At 38.1% G+C, this 20,826-nt stretch overlaps 1 protein-coding gene across 1 annotated transcript in view; it reads left to right on the top strand.

The window, feature by feature from the left end:
- CNGB3 (cyclic nucleotide gated channel subunit beta 3) overlaps positions 1-20,826 on the top strand; it is a 155,357-nt gene that overhangs the window by 50,906 nt on the left and 83,625 nt on the right. Inside the window, exons 4-6 of the mRNA XM_031669658.1 lie at positions 15,009-15,163; positions 17,828-17,980; positions 18,861-19,069. Of these exons, the coding sequence (XP_031525518.1) occupies positions 15,009-15,163; positions 17,828-17,980; positions 18,861-19,069 (517 nt within the window). The remainder of the gene's footprint in view (positions 1-15,008; positions 15,164-17,827; positions 17,981-18,860; positions 19,070-20,826) is intronic.

Below are 20,826 nucleotides of genomic sequence, written 5' to 3'. Positions count from 1 at the left end.
TTTACATATAAGCAAACTAAGTTTATGTCATTCAGTTTAAATATTAACAAATTCACCTTCCGGCACACACTGCTAACATAAAACCCTAATAACTATATTCTTATTTAGTTGTGTTCCATATATTCTAAATGTTCTCCATTTTTTAAAGAGAAGATATTCATTATGAGACTAGTTCTGCCTCTTAAAATCAAAATACTCACTATTTAAAGCTCAATAAACATTGAGTTCTAATTATTTTCACTTCTCTCTTCTGTTAACTCAGTCACAATTTGTTTATACCTTCTATGACCTATCTGCACATATGACTTTTCAGTAAGATAGACCGGGCTTTGGTTCATTCATCTGAAAGGGACCTAACAAAGCCATTGAGTTTTGCGAGAATCATTAGTGATCTAGACACAGCTAGCATTCCAGAAAACACAGGACTTTTTACCCTTCTCTCAAGAAAAGAGAAAGGATGTTTAAGCTTTCGGGGGGAGGAAGTGTGGCTCTTGCCAACATTTTACAATATAAAATTACAAGACTACTCTTATGAAACAATGCTTCTCAAACTTTGATGTGCATATAAATTAACTGAGGAGCTTGTGAAAATGCAGATTCTGATTCAATAGGCCTAGGATGGGGCCCAGACAAGTTCTCAGGGGATGCCAATGTGATGTGACAGGTCTGTGGACCACTCTGAGTGGCAAGGCTATAGAACTCCAGGTTCTGCCTAAGTATGCTCAGCATTAACTAAGCAAACAGCCTGCCCTCGGGTTAATGAGGCCTTTTCTATGAATTACAAATTTAATTTGGGGATAGATTTGCATGCAGTTGTAAGAAATAATACAGAAATATCCCATATACCCTTTACCCAGTTTCCCCAGTGGTAACATCTTGCAAAGCTATAGTACGATAATCTCACAACCAGGATATTGACAATGAAAATTCACAACCAGGATATTGACAATGATAATCCACTGATCTTATTCATATTTCTGCAGTTTTACTTGTACTCATCCATGCGTGTGTGTTTGTGTATGGCATATTTAGTTTTGTGCAATTTTATTTCTTGTGCAAGCTCATGTATCCCCAAACCACAAAATTCCGTGCTGCAAAGATCCCTCATGTTGCACTGTTATAACCACACCCAAACCTGATCCCTGACAATCGCTATTCTCCATCTCTACAATTTTGTTATTTCAAGAATGTTATATAAATTGAATCATACAGTACATAATATTTTGAGACTGGCTTTTAATCAATATAATTCTCTAGAGATCTTTTCAAACTGTGTGTGCATCAAGAGTTTATTCCTTTTTTTTTTTTTTTTTGGCTAAGTATTCCATGACATGAATGTACCAGAGTTTAACCATTCACTTATTGAAAGACATCCAGGTTACTTCCAGTTTGGGGTTATTTCAAATAAATCTATGAATATGTGTGCACAAGTTTTTGTGCAAACACAAAGTTTGTATTTCTCCAGGATAAATGCCCAGGAGTATAATTATAGGGGTCATATGATAATTGCATGTTTAGCTTTATAAGAAACTGTCAAACTGTTTCCCAGAGTGACTGTACCATTTTACATTCCAAGCAGCAGTGTTTGATTGATCCAGTTTCTTCCCAGGCTTGCCAGCATTTGGTGTTGTCACTATTTTTTATTTTAGCCATTCTGATGGATGTGTAGTTATAGCTCATTGTGATTATAATTTGCATTCCCCAGTAGCTAATGATGCAAGACACATTTTCATGTACTTATTTTCCATCTGAATATCATTTTCTGTGAAATGTCTGTTCATGTCTTTTACCGACTTCATAATTATATTGTTTTGGTATTTTGCTGTTGAATTTTGAGAATTCTTTATACTCTAGATACTAGACCTTTGTCAGATAGGTAGTCTGTGAATATTTTCTCCCACTCTGCAGCTTGTAGCTTGCCTTTTCATGCTTTTAACATAATAATATCTTTCACAAAGCAAAAGTTTCCCATTTTGACCAAGTGCAATCTCATTGATTTTTGCTTTTATGGACTGTATTTTTAGTGTCCAACTTAAGAACTCTTTGCCAGCCATAGATCCAGAACTTATCCCTATTGTTTTCTAAAACATAAATATAATTTTATGTGCTCCACTTAAGTCCACGATCCATTTTGAGTTAATTTTTTGTATAAGGTGTAGGCTTAGGTTGAAGCTTACTTTTCTTGCTTCTGGCGGTCCAGTTGCTCCAGCACCATTTATTGAAAAGGCTATCTTTTCTCCTTTGAATTGCTTTTTTATCTTTGTCAAAAATCACTTGGTAGCTTTTTAATGGTACATGAATATCCTGCAGGTCTGTTCCCAGCAGCAGATAACTGACACCAATCAAGACTTACGACAGTGACCTAGTCAGTATAAATGTCTTCGTGAAAATATAATTCCTAAAAAATGAAAAAAAGTTATTACCATCTGTTTGCATCTCAAGGAAAGTTTCAATATAGAGTCAGACTATCAGTACAGGTCTCTGGCTGAGTTTCGCCAGTTATCAGCAATTTGTTTAATTTTACCTTACTCTTTTTTGTTAATCTACTTCTAATAGACATTTCAATCATCCTTCATTTAGTGGTTTGAAGGTCAAAAAACATTTAAATTTCACCCACATATCCAGGACCTGCTTGGATATGCTTAGTTTGGCTCTTTAGTGCATTCAGACCAACTCAATGTATCTTCCTGGCTTTTTGTTTAGAAGAAGAAGGAAAAGAACCAGACATTAATTTGGCACTCAGAGTATCTGTTAAATATATGCACTGTACTGTCCTTTATTTTAACATCAAATTGAATATTCATTCTCCATTCTTTCTTTATTAGGTGCTGTTAATTCTTTACCCGTAATAAAAATGATGTCTCTCTCTATGCTTCCAGAGAAAGAAGCTGTGTAAATATTTTCCAGTCAAGGAAGTATAATTCTGAAAACCATTTACTACCCACTCACTCTTAAAGAAGAATCGACCCAAGAACTTTCCCAGTCAGGCACTGAACCTCCTAATTTCTAGATGGCCAAAAACTGGGATCGTGGTGCTCCAGGGCTCTGACAGCTGACCTCAACCACACACAGGTCACCAGAGTTTAGACCTCTGTCTTACAGTCCTGAATCCCAATGTGCAGAAGCAGGACCTTATTCCACATTTCTGTTTATTGACACCCTGACTTCTTCCCCCTTCCCTACTCTGATTTCCTTCTGTCTGTGCTCATTCTGGTTTCTCTAAGGCTCACACGCGATTTTGCGTTATTGACTCGGACATTCTTGGTTTTCCTGTTTCTACAAATGTCCTCTGTTTGCATTTAGATGATTGAATTGTTTTGAATGGAATCCCTCCCTTCCAGGAGCTCTTCACACATCTCTCCTGGCATTGCAATGAAAGAAGACAATCTCTGCATCACGTACTTCTGCTTTTATCTCCAGACTCCAGCCACACATCCTGCTACCGAGGCAATGACAAATCAACCTCAGAAGCACTGATACTTGTTTCGGGGAGTTGAAGTACCTCTACAATCCCCCTGTCAAACTGGCCTCTTGCTATCCCCTGTTTCATTCCCAATTTACTCATAGCTGGAGAAGTTGCTGACCTAATTGGTCAGAAGCCAAGATATTCATCCACCACTGTTTAGTCGTGGTTGGGATTGCTTCGCCTCAAAGGCAAGAAATCAGGACTTACTTTTCTCTAGGTGTTTCCTTCTGCCATTCAGTAAGTCCATCTGGGCATGAATTACTTCTTAGAGGAAGTCCTCACTCAAGATAGGTAGGTGGGTAAGTAGGCCCACAGTCTGACCTGTGGAAATAGCATATTTCTCTTCATTATGTGGTTCCAAAATTTAGATTCAGGAAAAGGTCAGCAGATCTACTTTAGCCCGAAGACCTACACTAAATTTCTCAATAAAACTTTTACAGAGCTCTACACGCTACACCAAGAAAAATTTCAACTTCTTCATTTGCTTTCTCTTTTTAAACATTTTTACCTTTTACATGATATTCCTAGTGCAAAAGGAAGAAGCCACCACTGAATAGCTGACACAAAAATGGAATTTACTGCTTTCTTAGCAAGGAAGAGTTGTGCTTGGGAGAAGGTGAAGTCTTCCTGAGCAAAACAAAGAGATAATCTTATCTAGGGTTTGGCAACATGGAGTTCAAAGAAAATTTATTTTCCCTGGGAAATTTTGAGATACTGCTCCATTAGCTTCTAGTGTTCAGTGTTGTCAATGAGAAATCTGAAGCCAATTTAATGTTTTTATAAGGTTGTTGTTTTTTTCCATCTCTGGAAGCTTTTAGAATTTTTCTTTTTAATTTTAGTGTTCTGAGATTTCTGACAGTGTGCCAAGTTTGAGTTTTCTCTTATTCATCTCACTCACCGCTCATGACCTCTTTGCATCTGAAGATTTGTACATTTCTTCAACTCTGCATAATGTTTCTCTACAGTTTCTTTGATTTATCTTCTTTTTCCTCTATTCTCTCCTTTGGGAATTTATACAGGTGTTGTAACTTCTAGATCTATTCTCCATATGCCTTTCTTACCTGATGTAACTTCAGTCCTGTCTTTGCATACTTTTACACCCGTTGTCCTGTTCTACACTGAGAAAATTCTTCAACTCACTTATTCTCTCTTCTGTTGTGTTCATTCTGTAGTTTAGCTAATCTCGTATCTTTTTGTTGTTGTTGTTGTTGTTTTTTGTTTGTTTTTTGGATAATCAATTTTTTTATCTTCAAGTCTCTTATCTATTCCCTTTTGCAATAAACTATCCCAATCAACATATAATAGATATCTTTTCTTACCTTTATGAAGATATCAAGCTTTTAAAACATGTCATCAGCTTTGTTATTCTGTTTCTTTAGATACTGGGGTTTCTTTATTTGTTTTCTTCAGTGCTTCTCATAGTAGTGATTTCATGCAATCACTTGGTAATTTGGGGTTTGTGTGATCATCTTTGTACTAGAAATTGTCCCTATAACTTGTGTAGATTTGTAGTGGACACAGAGCAAACAGTGGGAGCAGTTTACCTTGGGGTTAGAAGCATTTATCAGTGTTTTTAAGAATTATTAGCACATGGCAATAATAAAAATCAAACCAACTTTTAGGTGTTTTAGGAGTTCTTTTAAACTTCCTACAGACAATGTCCCCCATTTATTGACTACACCTGGGGAAGATGAGTCCCACAACCTCCTCTCACTCCACCTCCCCTCGTCACCCCACAACTTGGTATGCCATTGCTGTAGATGATGTTCAGTTGACCGTATTCTTTCTACACTGTGAGGGAAAACCACTGTCAAGAGTAGTATAAGACCAACTCACTGTCTGGGCATAGAGTTCCCCATTCCTTTTGATTGTTGCCATCCTCCTAAGATACAGCTCTGCTTCTCTAGTTCAAATTCTCTCTCACCGCCTAGAGGAAAATGCTTCTGCGCTTATCAACTGAATGCAGGTTTGGTCAAAAGGAGAACAACCTACTTCATTACTCTGAATGCAATCGGTGTGGAATCACCTCAGTGGTTGACTATGGCCCCTTCTGGCCCCTTGTATTCACTTCCTCCAAGGGTAAAACTCTCCCAGAACCCTCTCACTTTGCAATGAACATCTACCGTGACTGTTTTGAATGATGGTTTTCTTCATTAACATCAATGCTGTTCTGAGCACTTTACAACTGTGAGCATTAAATGAACTAACATATGAACCCATATGCTTTCTATCTTTCAGAAATGTCTCAAATTTTCTGGCTTACTGGTGGCAATGTCTTGCTTTCTAGTACCGTAGAGTTTTCACAACATTTTTTTCAGTCATCTTGGGATTTATGGCATTTGGCCTAATATCTTGATCTAATTTTTCACCTGCTTCTTAAAATAGATTTACCCCTTTTATCTTGATATGTATGTATTCCAGGTTAGTCCACTTGAGCTTCCATAATAAAATACCACAGACTGAAATATCACAGGCTTAACAAACAGAAATGTATTTTCTCACAGTTTTGGAGACTAGGAGTCCAAGATCAAGGTGCTGTCAGGTTCAGTTCTGGTGAAGCCGCCTCTCTTCCTTGTAGATGGTTAGTATATGGCTGCCGTCTTGCTGTATTTTCACATGGACTTTCCACTGTGCGTGAGATGAAAGAAAGTGCTCTTTGGTGTCTCTTCCTTTTCTTATAAGGACACCAATCCTGGCCCAGCGCAATGGCTCATGCCTGTAATCCCAGCAATTTGGGAGGCGAAGGTGGGTGAATCACCTGAGGTCAGGTGTTCAAGACCAGACTGACCAACATGGCAAAAACCCATCTGTACCAAAAATAAAAATTAGCCAGGCGTTGTGGCAGGCACCTCTAATCCCAGCTACTTGAGAGGCTGAGACAGGAGAATTGCTTGAACCCTGCAGGCAAAGGTTGCAGTGAGCCTAGATTGTGCCACTGCACTCCAGCCTGGGCAACAGAGCAAGACTCCGCCTAAAAAAAAAAAAAAAAAAAAAAGGAAAAGAAAGAAAAGAAAAGATGACACCAATCCTATCAATCCTATCAGATTAGGGCCTTATCCTTATGACTTCATGTAATCTTAATTCCTCCCCACAGGTTGCATCTCCAAATTCAGTCACATTAGGGGTTAGGACTACAATATATGAATTTTGGGGGAACAAAATTTAGCCCAGAACAAAATTTAGAATGAACAAAATTTCATTCTAATGAAATAGGTTTTAAATAAAGAAAACATCAATAAACAAACTAATAAGGAAGAGTATAAACTAATAAATAAATAAACTAATAAATGTAAAAGTGTGTGTAAAATGAAAGAGAGGAATGTTAACTAAAAATCTTCAAAGTGAATACAGAATATAATGACCTTTCTTGGTGCAAATTAAGTGCACAATAAATATTAGTTGAATAAATGAATGAGATGTTCAAAATGCACCTCGTAAGACACCAAGACACCAATTTTCAGGGACATTGTGTCAAACATTCTTTGACTCTTTCAGGCTGCTACTCAACAAGAAAAAATGGTAAAAACACAGTCACCCTACTTGTTACTTTCCCACTCTCAAAAAAATATCTGAAGCCATTGGAGAATTTTAAATGCTTACTGAAATTAAATATATTAGTATTATGACTATGTTTACGCTGATATGTTTATTCATTCTTTTTTCAATTGCATTTAGATTTTGGAAGGATTGCCATTGGTTGTGTGTGTTGATTTTTGTGTATATAGGTAGGTATGTGTACATATGGGTGTATAAGATAAATTCACAATCTATCAATTTTTGTTGTTATTGTTACTTTAGCCTTAAAATAGTTGCCTAACTTCAAACAGAGTTAGGTACCATTACATTTTTGGGCCAAAAGAATATGATTCACTAGTAACAAAAATAACAACAGAGACACACCTCCAGCACTTCCAGATTAACAAAATAAATGCTCTAGAGAGTAGACTGCTAACAGGGGGTGTGGAAACAAGTGTTGGAACCATAAATGCATTGCAGCATATTCTACACAGATCATGAATAAGTCAGGTTAGGAAATTGTGCATCACAACATCCATATGTACATTACCATATGTACAAACTGATGTGTACAAACAATACCATCATGCACAAGTGAAATGTGGTAAACAACTCAAAATCTTCACAGCATTTAGAGGTGAATGTGAAAAGGGAGTGAAGTAAGACTCGGTTGAGTTATATCCATACTTTCCCAAATTTGCCTAAAATGTATAGGCTTTATGGTAGACTGCCACATACTTTAGCAAAAATCATAATTTTTTACTACTTTCACTCAGAAATGTATTCCCACCAAAAATACTCATGTATTTAAAGTGGGATTTTTTTCAGATATAACTTCTGAGGGCAGCTGTCTGAATTTATCATTAATTATTGCCTAACTATGGCAAAAGAAAAAGGACCTGCTTCTTTCTCCCCTAAAAACTTCCCAAATTAGAATGCAATACTCTTTGCCTAATTCGTGCCTGTTATTCAACAAGATAGAAACAGTAGGTTTTAAAAAATTGAACCAACTGGGATTTTTGAGAAATGAGTTAAGTCACTGAAAAATGAATTAATTCTTAATTAAGAATTGAAAGGAATCTAGCAAAGTTTGCAAAAGAAAATAATGAATAGAAATTCAAAATACTATTTAGAGAATAAACACAAGATTCTACATACCTGTTTTTACAAAATACTTGTTAAGACAAATGGGGATAAAATGACAAAATGTGACGGCATTACACATCTCCCTAACCAGTGTTCTTAAAGATGACCAGTGAACTCCTACTTGCCCCCTCCTCTAGCCCCCATCCTACTCACTTTGTGTGCAGCATAAGATGCCACTGGCCTCCTTTTTCAAACTCTTACCTTCTCTGATTTGTTTGTGACATTTGTCTCTTTTAGATCTATCTCTCTAATTGCTACTTCTCAGTTCCTTTTCTTATGCTATGCTGTAAATGTCAGTAAATTCCAAGGTTGCAACTTCCCAATTTTTTCTTGTTCTATGCAGGCTTTTACTGGTAATCTCATCCACTATATCATTCCCACCATATCCTCTAGACAGGTGATTTCAGCCTAGTTCAATATCTACCACTCAGTCCTCCCTTCCAATTTCCAGACCCAAATTCTCAACTGCTTGCTGTACAAAATGTATTGAAAGAGACCTTGATTCTTATGACTCAAGTTTAACGTCTGCTAAACTGAATGTATTGCTATTTATCTTACAACTTATGCTTCCATATGAGTTGTCCATGTGGTATCATAATTATCCGCTTTGCTAACTCTGTTAGTTTCCTAGGACTGCCATAACAAATTACCACAAACTGGGTGGCTTAAAACAACAGATACTTATTTTCTCGCAGTTCTGGAGGCCAGAAGCCTGAATTCAAGGTTGGTCCTTCTGAAAGAGCTGAGGGAGAATTCGTTCCATGCTCTCTCTCCTAACTTTCGGTGATCACCAGCAATCCTTTGTGTTTTCTGACTTAGGGATATAGTGCTCCAATTTCTGCCACTGTTGTCACATGGCACTCTCCTTGTGTCTGTTTTCTGTCTTCAACTAGGCTTTTTAAAAAAATTCATACTGTTCTGATTTATTCATCATCCGTGTACCTAAGAGACTTGGCAAACATAAATTAACTATATGTAAATTACTATATTCATGAGCAGATACAAAAATAGGAAAGGCACCATTAGTGTAAGGGTACTGGATTGCAGTTGATAGGCCACTCCAGAACTTAGGCTTCTTATAAAGACCTCAGTCACTGGATTGAGGGCCCACCCTACTCCAGTATGGTTTCATCTTAACTTAAATAGTTATATCTATAAAGACTCGATTTTAAAATAAGGTCACATTCTGAGGTTCCAGGTGAACATGAATGTTGGCAGAATATTATTCAATGTAGTACAATGACCAAACATGGAATTCCCTACTCTGACATTAACCCACATATTTTAAGTTGACTCTCTCCATTCTTCAAGTCACACTTCCTTCTTACTGCACCTAATTATCTTCTTTCTTTTTTCAATTATTTTTCCAAAGCATAGCTAATCATGTCCCTCTTCTGCTTAGAATTCTGCCTTGGTTCCCCATCAATCTCAACTGATCATGCAAGCCAAATTTTAGGTCACTTGGGATCGTATGTTAAAATGTTTGAAACTTTATTGTATTCTATTAGGCAGTAATGAACACCATTTTTCTAAAGCTGTTTCCTTTGCTTTGAATACTTTCCCTGTATGTTATCAAAGTGCTGTCCATCCTTCATGATTCAACTAGGATACCACCTCTGCTGTGAACTCACCGCTGATCACCACCCACTCATGTTACCATGCCCATCAAAATTAGTCATCTCTCCATGTTATACTAAAGCAGCAATCTTAAACTAGAGAATATGTTATCCCTGCATGCATGTGAAAACTTTCTTAGAGTTCTAACACAGATAGTTTTAAAAGAACCAATTTCAAGATCCACATCTTATAAATGTTCTCTTTCTTAAAACTAATAATATTGAGTACAGCTGCAGACTACATGTTTTTCTTTCGTATCTTCCCTTTCACAATGAACTTCCCTCCAACCCCACCACTTTACCCCCAAAAATAAAAAACTTAACTCGCCTCACCCATTCCAATCTTACTAACATTGCCCTGGAGGGTAAAAACTTCTGTAACCCTAATTGTTAATTATACAATTTTTTGGCCTGTGCCTCAGGCTGAATTTAAAGAAATAAGGAAACTGCTATTGTTCTTTTCTTTTTCATCAGCTTTTTAAAAAATGAGCTTCCCTTGTACCTATATCAAAAAAGTCACAAATTTTATTCAAACAATAACAAATCCTTTATTCTTTCATTGAGAGAGATAAATAAATTTTTAGTCTCATTCTTCTCAATAAAAGATGGTTACTGACCATCTTTGGTGACTCACGTCTGCAATCCCAGTACTTTGGGAGGCTGAGGAACCTACTTCAAGCCAGGAGCTCCTGGCTTAAAGACCAGCCTGGGCAACAAATCAAGACCCCATCTCTACAAAAAATAAATAAATTAGTAAGGCATGATGGCACACATCTGTTGCCAGCTACTCAGGAGGCTGAGGTGGGAAGATTGCTTGAGCTCAGGAGTTTATGGCCTCAGTGAGCTATGATGGTGACAGAGTGAGACACCATCCATAGAATAGAATAGAATAGAATAGAATAGAATAGAATAGAATAGAATAGAATAGAATAACAACTATCCAATATGAGTTTCCTTCTATGTTTATCAACATTTGTAGAATCGGTCGGGGACAGTGGCTCACACCAGTAATCCCAGTACTTTGGGAGGCTGAGGCAGGCAGATTGCTTGAGCCCAGGAGTTTGAGACCAGCTTGAGCAACCTGGTGAAACCTCATTTCTACAAAAAATACACACACTCACACACAAAAGAAATGCCAGCACTCTGGGAGGCCAAGGTAGGTGAATCACGTGAGGTCAGGAGTTCTAGACTAGCCTAACCAATATGATGAAATCCTGTCTCTACTTCAAAAAATACAAAAATTAGCCAGGTGTGGTGGTGTGCACTTGTAACCCCAGCTACTCGGGAGGCTGAGGCAGCAGAATTGCTTGAACCTGGAAGGCAGAGGTTTCAGTGAGCCGAGATCGTGCCACTGCTTTCCAGCCTGGGTGACAGAGGAAGACCCTGTCTCAAAAAAATAAATAAATAAATAACCAGGTGTGGTGTTGCACACCTGTAGTCCCAGCAACCCAGGAGGCTGAGGTGGGAGGATGGCTTGAGCCCAGGGAAGTCAAGGCTGCAGCGATCTATGATTGTACCACTGCACTCAGGCTTGGGCGGCAGAGCAAGATCCTATCTCACACACACACACACACACACACACACACACAGAGTTAAATTGTAGGATATTTTTACTGTTTACCAAAACTTTCATCATGGAATTACGAGAAACAATGCTTTACAAAACATAAAAATTAGTAATATAAATAAGAAATAGCAAACAGAGCTCACATGAAGCATAGTTATATAAGGCAAATTCACTGGTTTTTTCTTTTATCTCTTTTGGATTTTATCTCATGATGTATGTTTCTTCCTTTCTATTTGCCTTTCCTGTCCCATCATAAAATTACCCAAAGAAAAATACATTCATAGCTTCTATATGTATATATGCAGAGGAGAAGGGCAAGGATCCTAGAAAAGAAGCTGGAGAAAGACAAGAAGATGAAATAAAATGACATCATAATGCTCCAGCTAACATAAAGACAAAAACGCATAGTAGTTAAAATATAGATAGGTATTTGATATGCTTGTATTCTTTTCATATGAATTTCAGCATTTTAACCATAAGGTGGGTTTGCACACTACAAAGTAATATAACTAAATGGCAATTATATGGTCAATTAGGGCTTATAGATAATTCAGGGAAAGAAAAAATATTCTCCTCAGATCTTGGGACATTAGAGAGTTTGGCAGTTTGAATACCTGACTTTATAGTTAATGATTCACCAATCTTCAACTTAGCTTTTTACGTATATTTTAAAGCACTCAGGCACATCAACTAAGGTCGAACAAATAGTTAGAAGTAGTGGGTGTATTTACTCAATAAGCATTTATTTAAAACCTACTTTGTGCTGGTCTTATGGAGAATGAAGAAAAGACATAGTTCCTTGCTTTGAAAATCTTACAGTCTATGATGATGTTATACACACAAATCATTTCAAATATTACATATTCACTGATGAATACCAAGTTCTTATTGCCAGAACTGTATTTCTGAATGTCTCCTGGATATTACAAACAAGGTTTTATCACCCAAGGTCCTACAAACACCTCGAACTGAAGATACACAAAAAGTAACTAATTTTTTCATGCCGCTACTACATACAAACATCTGCTTCCTGAATTCCTATTTATATTGATGTCATCCTCATGAGTCTAGTCTCTTGTAATAGAAACTCGAGTCGTTCTTGATTTCTTTGAATTATCCGAAAGCTCCATGTGTGGCTCATTAACCTATCCTCTCACTATTGCTAATTTTTCAAAGTTCAATGCTGTCTGCTCAGGCCTTTTGTCTGCTTAATACTCTGCATTGGGTCTCTTTGCCCACTGCTTAATGTCTAAACTCCTCACTAGATCACATGGGACCATCATAACCTGGCTTCACTCACCTTTCCTTTCCAGACCCAACCACCATCACTCCTGCCACCCTCTGCCACCTGGCCCCCTACGCACACACTTATACTCTGTTCCAATCACACCAAAATTTGCTGAACATGCCATGTTCTTTCATGCCTTTGAACATATCACTCTCCATGCCTAAAAGACCAGTCTATCATTTATCTGTCAAAGATATGCTAGTCCCTTAAGACAGTGCACTTCCTCTACAAAGCCCCTCCTTGACACCCCAGGCTAAGTTCAGTGTGGAGCAAAGTACTTTGCACATGTTTTTATTATTTATCATTAGCTATGGATTGACATCCTTGTTTCCCCCATTAAACTATGAACAACTGTTGGACCTGCGGCTGTCTAACTTGAATTTCTATTTGCAGTACATAAAGTAGAAACTCAATAACTGCTTGATGGATGAATAAACTTCTAAGCACACCAAGATTTTAAGAAGGAATCCGTGAAATTATATCTATGACAACAAGTCTTAACCAGAAAAAAAGTTATTCTGGCTTTACAGACCTAGTGTCCACCTATTTCTGAACCGTTTAAGATGAATCTGAACTATTTTCATTGCCTCTTGGTCTCCACCATCCTTACGTGAGCTTATATATGTCTTAATGTGATATACTTGGAGATCTTGATTCTAAGACAGGATAATTTACCTTTGAAAGAAGTATAAATCGTACTATGATAATAAGGGAAGAGAGAAAAACACTGATAGTCTGGGAATCTATAAACAGTTATAGATGTGATATATTTGTGGGCCACATAAGGAAGGGGTTCATGGAGAGGGGAAAATCTCATACTGAGATTTTTTTTAAGTGGAATCTACAAGTTACCCAGATCCACTGTGAACCCTATGGGCTGCCACTTGGAGGTGAGATAGGAGGGGCAGATATGAAGAGATGAGAATGGATGGAGCCTACATGGGCTAATGTAGACCCAATGTCAGACATTGGAAGGAAGATAGACAGTGAGAGCTCTGAGGAAAATCTGTGAGGAAACTCAGGTCTTGATGAAGTATCCTAATGTCTACTCTACACTCCATGCTGGGCTGTTTGTATATTTTCTCAGAATGGAAGTTCATTGGTTGGGGACGGTGGCTCACGCCTGTAATCCCAGCACTGTGGGAGGCCAGGGCGGGCAGATCACCTGAGGTCAGGAGTTCGAGACCAGCCTGGCCAACATGGTAAGACCCAGTCTCTACTAAAAATACAAAAATTAGCTGGGTGTGGTGGCACACACCTGCAGTCCTAGCTACTCGGGAGGCTGAGGCATGAGAATTGCTTGAACCTGGGAGGCAGTGATTGCAGTGAGCCAAGATCATACCACTGTACTCTAGCCTGGGTGACAGTGTGAGACTCAGTCAAAAACAAAAACAAAAAAACAAAAGGAAGTTCATTGAAGCACAGCACCTACATTATTTTTCTATTGCCACAAAACAAATTACCACATACTTAAGTGATTTAAAACAACACCCAAAAATAAAAGTTGAAGATAAAACAAATAAATAAAATTAAATTAAAACTCACATTATCAAATGGGTCTGAATCAGAAGTCTGGGTAGGCTCAGCTGGGTTCTTGGCTTCAGGTCTCACAAGGCTGAAATCAAGGTATTGGCCAGGCCAGACCAGGCCAGGCCCGACCAGGCTCTCATTGGGAGGTTTTGGTGAAGAATCTACTTCCAAGCTCACTCAGGTTATTGGAAAAATCAGTTCCCTGCAGTTGTACCTCTGAAGTCCCTGTTTTCTTATGAACAGTTAGCCAGGAATCACTCTCAACCTCCTAGAGGCCTCATGAAATTCTAACCAGGTGACCCTCTTCTTCACGATCAGCCATGGAGGATTTCTCTCAAGTAAAATTTCCCTTATGCTTCAAATCTCTGCCTTCTTGCTGTGTGAGCAGTGGGAGGAAGTCTACTTTAAAAGGCCTGGTATGATTAGATCAGGCCTACCTACATAATCTCCTTATCAACTGTGCCATATAACATGGACTATTGATGGGGATAAAACCACCGTATTTATTGTCCCCGGGATTATGCAGGCACATATACCAAGGGGCAGGGAATCTTAGGGTCATCTTAGGCGCCTGCCTGCCCCACCATCTGTAGCTTTACTTGTCCTAGTGATACAATGTAATGACAGAATCACCGTCATCAAGATCCAATATAGTCAAGAGTTACCACTTGCTATTTAAGGATTCTAATATTTTTAATAACAAATCTGTATTCCACCAGCACTATTTCCATTAAACCTAATGTTTGAATTGTACTATTCAATTGCAAAAGAAGGGGAAGTTAATAATCTTGAATATATAAGGAAGGTGAAAAGTTTAATCCTTCCCTTGTACCTCTCTCTTCGTGGGCCCATCTCTATTGCCATTTTTTTCTCATTTAGCCCACAAAACAAATCGCCTGCAGCTCCTGTTATAAATGAGTATGCTGATGCCCAGCTACACAACCTGGTGAAAAGAATGCGTCAAAGAACAGCCCTCTACAAGAAAAAGTTGGTAGAGGGAGATCTCTCCTCACCCGAAGCCAGCCCACAAACTGGTAAGCATTGCTCCCTCCAAGTACTGGGAAGAAGGAAGTAATGAGGGTACCTGTGTTTTGCAGATGTTTCAGTTTGGATCTCCCAAAAGCAGATCCTGAGAAAATTATTTACACATAGTTTATTTTGAGAGTGATCCAGGAAGGTACAAGTGGTGAGACAGAGAAGAAAGTTAAGATGTACAGATGGGTTAGTAAGAGGATCACTGACCAGATGCAGTGGCTCACACCTATAATCCAAGCACTTTGGGAGACCAACACAGGAGGACTGCTTGAGCCTAGGAGTTTGAAACCAGCCTGGGCAACATAGTGAGGGCCTACTGTGCCATTGGGGCTTTATCCAGCTGAAAAGCTGTATGGATCATACTTGAGAATTATCTGAATGGAAGAGGAGGAAACTGATTGGTGCTGGAGCTTCATACTGTTACCTCCCCAGCACTTTAAGTAAACCTGCTCGAGGAAATCCTCCGACAGACACAGGGAACCCTCCTACAGGTGATCTCCAGGCTCAGGGTATATGTGTAGGACACAAACAGCATCTTCTATAGCAAATTTTATTGTAAATATTGAAAATACCCATATTATGCAAAGTACATATTATAAAAATACAGGAATATTACCTGGGTATCCAACAGAGCAAAGGACATCAACAAACCAATCACGTAAAGGGAGGGACTATTATCAACCACCCTAATAATTACAAAAATGTGTTTATGAAAATTAATCAGGCAGGCACAGTGGCTCATGCCTGTAATCCTGGCACTTTGGGATGCCGAAGTGGGTGGATTACTAGGTCAGGAGATCAAGACCGTCCTGGCCAACATGGTGAAACCCCATCTCTACTAAAATACAAAAAATTAGGTGGGCATGGTGGCGCGTGCCTGTAGTCCCAGGTACTCGGGAGGCTGAGGCAGAGGTTGCAGTGAGCCAAGATCGCGCCACTAAACCCCACAAAAAAAAAAAAACAAAAAAAAAAAAAAAAAAAAAAAAAAAAAATCAATATGTAGAGCACAAAAATAATATATACTATGATTACATCTATATAAAATATTTACATATATATACAGAAAAAGAATAGAACAAAGCTTGGTTGTTTAACATATAAAAGCAAATCAAGTTGATAATTACATGGGATGGAGTTGAGCTTCCTCATAGTTCTGTATAAGAGAATGTGGGTTTTCAAAATAAACTGTGTATTGCATAACAGTTTCTTTTTAAACAGAAGAGGCTAAAAGAAATCATAGTCATTATACTTTTATAAAGATATATTGAAAAGAATATTGTGTGTGACATATGTGAGGGTAAAGAAGCACCAAACCAAAACCTGCAGAATGACGTACATTTGCAGTGTTTCTGATCTCTGACTTTATTGATGCTCCAAAGTATGTGAAAATCAAGCTTGTATTTAAAATATTCTATTTGTAACACCTTTGTGACACCTTATTTGTGAGCTTTAAACCTGTTACATATTTCCAAATTCCAGTGTTTTCCTTACCTGTATATTTTCATAAATGTTACTATTTTATTTTGTTTTTATTGTATACTTTAGGATATACAACATGATTTGTTTTCTTTTTTAGAGAATGCCTTTATTTTATACTCTACATTTTTATTTGAGACATAAACTGTAAAATCCACAATTAAGTGTACAGTTCAATTATTTTAACATATTCTTTTTTCATTTTTTAAAATTTTATTTTCCATAACATTGGAGTTACAATGAATTTTTAAAGCAAATTCCAGACACTATATTCCATCCATAAATATTTCAGTGTAGACAAACATTTTATTTATATATTTATTTAATCTTATTTTATTCTTTTAGTGGCAGGGTCTTGCTCTGTCACCCAGGCTGGAGTGTAGTGGCACAGTCACAACTCACTGCCACGTCTAACTCTTGGGCTCAAATGATCCTCTTGCCTCAGCCTTCAAAGGAGCTGGGACTACAGGCCTGTGCCGCCATGCTTGGATAGTTTTTACACATGAATAGTCCTGTTGCATCACCATCACCACCCTCCAAGATAAAGGACATTTCCCTCACTAGAGAAGACTGACAGTCTCCCCAGGTGACAAAGCCCCCTTGCCAAGGTAATCACTATCCTGAATTTTGTCATCATTTAGTAGTTTTTCCTGTTCTTTTTTTATTTTGGAAAAATTTAAAAACATTTATTTATTTTAAAAATTGTGTTTCCTTTAATTTTTTACATTGACATATTTTTTTCTTTATACACACACACACAGTGAAATAAATGTCACTATTTTAAATGTCATGAAGGTTTTGTTTCATCTGTCTGTATCAAAAGAGGAAGAATCCTAAATGTTCTGACTTTAAGACATTCAAGTTTTTTGGGTTTTTTTATACTTTCAGTTCTGGGATATATGTGCAGAACATGCAGGTTTGTTACATAGGTATACATGCGCTGTGGTGGTTTGCTGCACCCATCAACCCATGGTCTACATTAGGTATTTCTCCTAATGTTATCCCTCCCCTTGTCCCCCACCCCTGATAGGCCCCAGTGTGTGATGTTCCCCTCCCTGTGCCCATATGTTCTCATTGTTCAACTCCCACTTATGAGTGAGAACATGCGGTGTTTGGTTAAGAAATTCAAGTTTTTAACTAAGCTAACTTAACCTCTTTAAATGTTTCATTTTTTTTTTCCTATGAAGCAAAGCCCACGGCTGTACCACCAGTAAAAGAAAGCGATGATAAGCCAACAGAAGAACACTACTACAGGCTGCTGTGTTTCAAAGTCAAGAAGATGCCTTTAACAGAGTACTTAAAGCGACTTAAACTTCCAAGCAGCATAGATTCATACACAGGTATTAACAAAGGGTGAACTATTGTATTGGGAGGGCTGGCTATCACCAAGAAACCCTGTGACTCGAAGTTACTGATAGCTTCTATTTTCCTTACCTCATAATCTCAATCTAACTAGTAAGCAGAATTTAAGTTATATAACCTGCAAAGGATCATTTGCCCATCTTTGGTGAAGATAAGAAATACAGTATTCCTGCCTATATTTAAAAGGCAGTCCAGATCCTCTTCTGCCCCTAATTACCTTGGAAAAGAAGGCCCAAAGCAGTCCACAATATGTGCACTGACACACTCGCAATTCATTATAAAGTGTCAGTCTTCTTCCATGGCTTCACATTGTTGATTATTCTAATTGAACAAATCCTTTCCTGCGGCCTCCCATAGGCAGAGAAGGCCTATGTGTGAAGGGACATGGACTACGTTAATGGGCTGACCCTCTGCCCTCCCATTTAGTGCCATCCTCCTTCTGGCAGGATGTGGCCTTTCTGCCACCTGCCCTGGGCAATCAATCCTGCAACTTAACTACTGAGGAACTAAAGATCTGCGGCTGCAGTGATGTCTGTGCAAAGTCCTTCCGACTTTTCGTGAAATTCTTTCCTGATCCAAATAGTAGTTACCTGTGTGGACAGACTCAGAGTGGCCACTTCTTCAGGAGACTGGAAGGAAACTGTCCACTTTCAGAAGAGGTGATAAGATCATTTAACATCTCTTGTAAAGCCTGGTGCCTCACAGTCCAGAGGAAGAATTGTGCTGAATGTTTAATAGAGCCTCCTATGGCAAACAGCTCTCTAGAGGTTAGTGTCCCAACCTCCCCAAACTAAGCAAGAGAATTCTTTCTGTGTTTGTTCTCTGTCATTTAGATTGTTCCACTTGCTGTTTTTCCAGATCGACTCTATCTCCTGTGGCTCTTGATTGTCAGCCTTGCCTATAACTGGAACTGCTGGTTTATACCACTGCGCCTCGTCTTCCCATATCAAACCCCAGACAACATACACTACTGGCTTATTGTGGACATCATATGTGATATCATCTACCTTTATGATATGCTATTTATCCAGCCCAGACTCCAGTTTATAAGAGGAGGAGACATAATAGTAAGTGGGGTTCGGAAAAGGCAGAAACTGAAACGTGAATAACATCTAATTGGGCTACAAAAAATAACAGCATTGTTTTATTTAATGTTTGACTGGCTATCTGCGTGGACAACTGCAAGAAATCATGAGCAATAATAATAAGAAAACAATTACAAAACAGCCATTGAGTGTTCACAATGTGCTGGAAAACATGCATCTCCCTGTACCTTAATTTCCTCGTATTTAAAGTGAAAATAACAATAACACCATCATATTGATTGAAAGATTAAATAAATTGAGGCCTGTGAAGTGCCTAGACTGTATCTGGTGCATAGTGAATGAGTATTAAATGTCAGCTAGCATTATTGTTCTAGTTAATTTACTTATAATACCGCACTTAATCCTTTCAATGACACTATGAAAAAGATGTAATTAGCCCTATTTACAAATGAGGAAACTGAGGTTCAGGGAGAGAGGTTATTTGCTTAAAGCCCAAAGCGAGAGAGTAGAGGGGCCAGGATTCTAACCCAGGCCTTGCCTCTACAATCACGCTGGTTCAGGTCAGCAAGTTTTTCAGAATTTGACAATACTTGAGCATATAAAGAGAGTGCCAAGTCTGAAATATTGAAACTATACACATATTTTACCTCAATAATGTTTTTTAAATGGATCAATTATCAATGCCAAAAGAAGAAACTATTTATTATATATTCCTCTGGTAATCAAGCCTCAAACAGTCTGTGAAGCAGTTGTTTTCTATCATGTTACAGTCTACCATTCACCTCAATATTTTAATAAATAAGATAGGTATGATTTCACTCATTAGAACCTACTCAGCCTTCTTAGGAGACAGTCCGGTGTTGTGAGAAAGTACTAGGCTGTAAGATTTTAGGACACAGACTGTGCCTTGTCTATCATTGTGCAGTTGGAACTGAGTGCAGCGTCTGCATGTAGTAGATAAATCAAGCACAGGGTTTTAGGGCTGGACACTTCGGGAAAACCTAACTTAGAAAGCAAAGCTTTCATGACCCTTTTGTTTTCCAATTTTTATTTTAGATTCAGGGGATACACATACAGGTTTGTTACCTGGGTATCTTGGGTGATGCTGAGGCTTGGGGTATGATTGACCCAGGTACTGGACATAGTACCCAATAACGAGGTTTACTACCCTTCCCCACTTCCTCCCTGCAGTCCTCCTCCCTCTAGTCATCCCCAATTTCTATTGTTCGGATCTTTATGTCTATAAGTACCCAATGTTTCACTTATAAGTGAAAACATGCTGTATTTGGTTTTCTGTTCCTGCATTAATTTGCTTAGGATAAGGGCCTCCAGCTGCATCCATGTTCCTGTAAAGGACATGATCTTGTTCCATGGTGTATATGTACCACATTCTCTTTATTCAGTCCACCATTAGTGGGTACCTAGAATGATTTCATGTCTTTGCTATTGTGAATAATGCTGCAATGAACATGCAGGTGCATGTGTCTTTTTGTTAGAAAGATTTGTCTTCTTTTGGATATATACCCAGTAATGGGATTGCTGGGTCAAATGGTAGTTCTGTTTTAAGTTTTTTGAAAAATCTCCAAGTTGATTTCCACAGTGGCTGAACTAATTTGCCCTCCCACCAACAGTTTATAAGTGTTCCCTTCTCTCTGCAGCCTTTGCCAGCATCAGCTGTTTTTTGAATTTTTAGTAATAGCCATTCTAACTTGTATGAGATGGTATCTCATTGTGGTTTTGATTTGCATTTCTCTGATGATTAGTGATGTGGAGCATTT

Source organism: Papio anubis, chromosome 8 (genome assembly GCF_008728515.1).
Source record: "Papio anubis isolate 15944 chromosome 8, Panubis1.0, whole genome shotgun sequence".
Lineage (NCBI taxonomy): Eukaryota > Metazoa > Chordata > Mammalia > Primates > Cercopithecidae > Papio > Papio anubis.
The sequence above is the reverse complement of the archived record's forward strand: the minus strand, read 5'-3'. Positions and strand labels throughout refer to the sequence as shown.